This window comes from Eimeria mitis, genomic scaffold (assembly GCF_000499745.2).
Source record: "Eimeria mitis Houghton genomic scaffold, Emh_scaff873, whole genome shotgun sequence".
Taxonomy (NCBI): domain Eukaryota; phylum Apicomplexa; class Conoidasida; order Eucoccidiorida; family Eimeriidae; genus Eimeria; species Eimeria mitis.
The window spans coordinates 1,024-3,523 of record NW_013576429.1 but is presented as its reverse complement, the minus strand read 5'-3'; the positions used below and the strand labels follow the sequence as shown (position 1 = coordinate 3,523).

Genomic DNA, 2,500 nt, shown 5'->3' with positions numbered 1-2,500 from the left:
AGCAGCAACAGCAGCAGCAGCAACAGCATCAGCAGCAGCAGCAGCAGCAGCAGCAGGAAGACCTGCAGCAGCTCACCCATGCGTATTGCAGCAAGAACAGCAGCAGGAGCGTTGTTTGTTGTTGCTGCTGCAGCAGCAGCAGCAGCAGCAGCAACAGCAGCAACAGCAGCAGCAAACCCCTGCTGTCTCTCCTTGCTGCTGCTGAGCTGTGCTGCTGCTAGCAGCTGCTGCTGCAGCAGCTGTATATCTCCCTCAGATAGAGGGGCCCCCTGGGGGGCCCCCTGAACCCCCTCCTTCTCCATAAACCCTAAACCCTAAACCCTAAACCCTAAACCCTAAACCCTAAACCCTCATAAGTAAACCATCACCGATGAGTATATGTGCTGCTGCATCAGCTCTTGTATTTAATTTATAAGGCCTACAAACACCCAGAAGGCGTCAAACCCTAAACCCTAAACCCTAAACCCTAAACCCTAATTGGGGGCCCCCGGGGCCCCTGGGGGCCCCCCACTGCTGCTATAGGGTTTAGGGTTTAGGGTTTAGGGTTACCTACTAACGAAATATATTATTATATTATAATTATATATTTATTGTTTTATGAAATGAAAGTAATACACTCAGTTTTCGAGGGTTTAGGGTTTAGGGTTTAGGGTTTAGGGTTTAGGGTTTAGGGTTTTGCGTGAGATCCTGGGGGGTGTTGTCTTGCCCCTAAACTCTAAACCCTAAACCCTAAACCCTAAACCCTAAACCCTAAGTTGTAGAGATGGCCTCATTTGGCGAGCAAAACACAAGGGGAGGGCCTGGAGGAATTCCTGCTGCTGCTGCTGCTGCTGCTGCTGCTTCTGCTGCTGCTGCTGCTGCTGCTGCTGCTGCTCCGGCAGCAAGAACAGCAGCAGCAGCAGCAGCAACAACACCGCCAGCTACAGCAGCAGCAACAGTAGCACCGGCAGCAGCAGGAACAACAACACCAGCAGCAACAGCAGCAACAGCAGCACCAACAGAAACAACAGCAGCAACAGCAGCACCAGCAGCAGCAGCAGGAGCAGCAGCAGCAGCAGAAAAGCATGATGCAGCAGCAGCAGGGCGTTGCTTTGAGCTGGTGGAGTTCTCGCGGGCTCTTCAGGCTCTTTACGATGCATCCTTGGACTGTAAACCCTAAACCCTAAACCCTAAACCCTAAACCCTAAACCCTAAACCCTTGCATAACCACCAATATGTATATTTTTTCTTCTTCATTCGAAATTAGGGTTTAGCAGCAACAGCTGCTGTTGCTGCTTCAGATCCACTGTATCTATTCCTTCTGCTGCTGCTGTTTCTGCAGCAGCAGCAACACGATGATTGCTGCTAACAACTGCAGCAGCAACTGCTGCAGCTGTAGTACCACCGCCAGCAGCCCCATGCCCCCCAGCAGCAACAGCAGCAGCAACAGCAACAGCAGCAGCAGCAGCAGCAGCGGCAACAGCAGCAGCAGCAGCAGCAGCAGCAGCAGTTTTTGTTTGGTGTCTGTGGGTCACCTTCAGTCCTTCAGCAGCTCGCGGAGGCCCCGAGAAGTCAGCGAAGCCACGCGCTACAACCAGGCCTTTCTCAAGCAGCAGCAGCAGCAGCAGCAGCAGCAGCAGCAGCAGCAGCAGCAGCAACTGCAGCAGCAGCAGCAGCAGCAACTGCAGCAACCGGATGGGTACCAAGGAGAAGATTCGGCGGTGGCGATTTGTGGAGCGGCTAATTTGCAACAGCAGCAGCAGCAGCAGCAACAGCAGCAGCAGCAGCAACAGCAGCAGCAGCAGCAGCAGCAGCAGCAACTGCAGCAAGAGCAGCAGCAGCATGTTGCAGGTTATGGGCGTTGGAATCGCTTTCTCGTGCTGCCCCGCTTCTGCTCATGTCAGTCTATTTCTTAAACCCTCATACGCTAGGGTTTAGGGTTTAGGGTTTAGGGTTTAGGGTTTGGTGTTTTGTATGCAGGCCCCTTCTACCAACACCGAGTCCTTGAGACTGGCGAGGCCTTCACGGTAAACCCTAAACCCTAAACCCTAAACCCTAAACCCTAGAAGTTTGTTTGTAAAAACTTTAGCCTGTGTAACTTTCTCCCTGGTCTTATCCCGAGGGTTTAGGGTTTAGGGTTTAGGGTTTAGGGTTTGTGGTTTCAGTGCCCTCATGAGCTCGCCGCGCTGCTGCTGCTGCTGCTAGACAGAGAAGAGAACCTGACGCAGCAGATGGATGCTGCTGCTTATCGTTTGCTGCTGCAGCAGCACTTAGCTGCAGCATGGCTTTCTCTTGACTCCTAAACCCTAAACCCTAAACCCTAAACCCTAAACCCTAAACCCTAAACCCTAAACCCTAGAGTGTTTACCGTATGAAGGAAAAACAATCTTAAAATTTTGGTTGTTTCCTCACATCGCCTGAAGGCGATAAATACATTTATATTTACTCTTGAAACCCGAGGGTTTAGGGTTTCTAGGGTTTAGGGTTTACAGGGTTTCTAGGGTTTGTAGGGTTTCTAGGG

General features: G+C 51.7%; 3 protein-coding genes across 3 annotated transcripts in view; 2 read left to right on the top strand and 1 right to left on the bottom strand.

Annotated features, from left to right (window-relative positions):
- The window catches only part of EMH_0024230 (uncharacterized protein), a gene marked incomplete at both ends in the record, with an annotated part of 1,031 nt that extends 951 nt beyond the window's left edge, over positions 1-80 (bottom strand). The window contains one exon of the mRNA XM_013502277.1: positions 77-80. Within this exon, the coding sequence (XP_013357731.1) occupies positions 77-80 (4 nt within the window). The remainder of the gene's footprint in view (positions 1-76) is intronic.
- A 683-nt stretch (positions 81-763) lies between these two features.
- EMH_0024220 (uncharacterized protein) lies at positions 764-1,348 on the top strand (the record flags this gene model as incomplete). The annotated part of the gene is made up of 2 exons (XM_013502276.1): positions 764-1,148; positions 1,281-1,348. 2 exons carry the CDS (start codon positions 764-766, stop codon positions 1,346-1,348), a joined length of 453 nt encoding a protein of 150 aa, XP_013357730.1.
- A 49-nt stretch (positions 1,349-1,397) lies between these two features.
- On the top strand, positions 1,398-2,282 carry EMH_0024210 (uncharacterized protein; the record flags this gene model as incomplete). The annotated part of the gene is made up of 3 exons (XM_013502275.1): positions 1,398-1,830; positions 1,960-2,006; positions 2,145-2,282. The coding sequence occupies 3 exons, from the start codon at positions 1,398-1,400 to the stop codon at positions 2,280-2,282; spliced, it is 618 nt and encodes a 205-aa protein (XP_013357729.1).
- Positions 2,283-2,500: the final 218 nt, after the last annotated feature.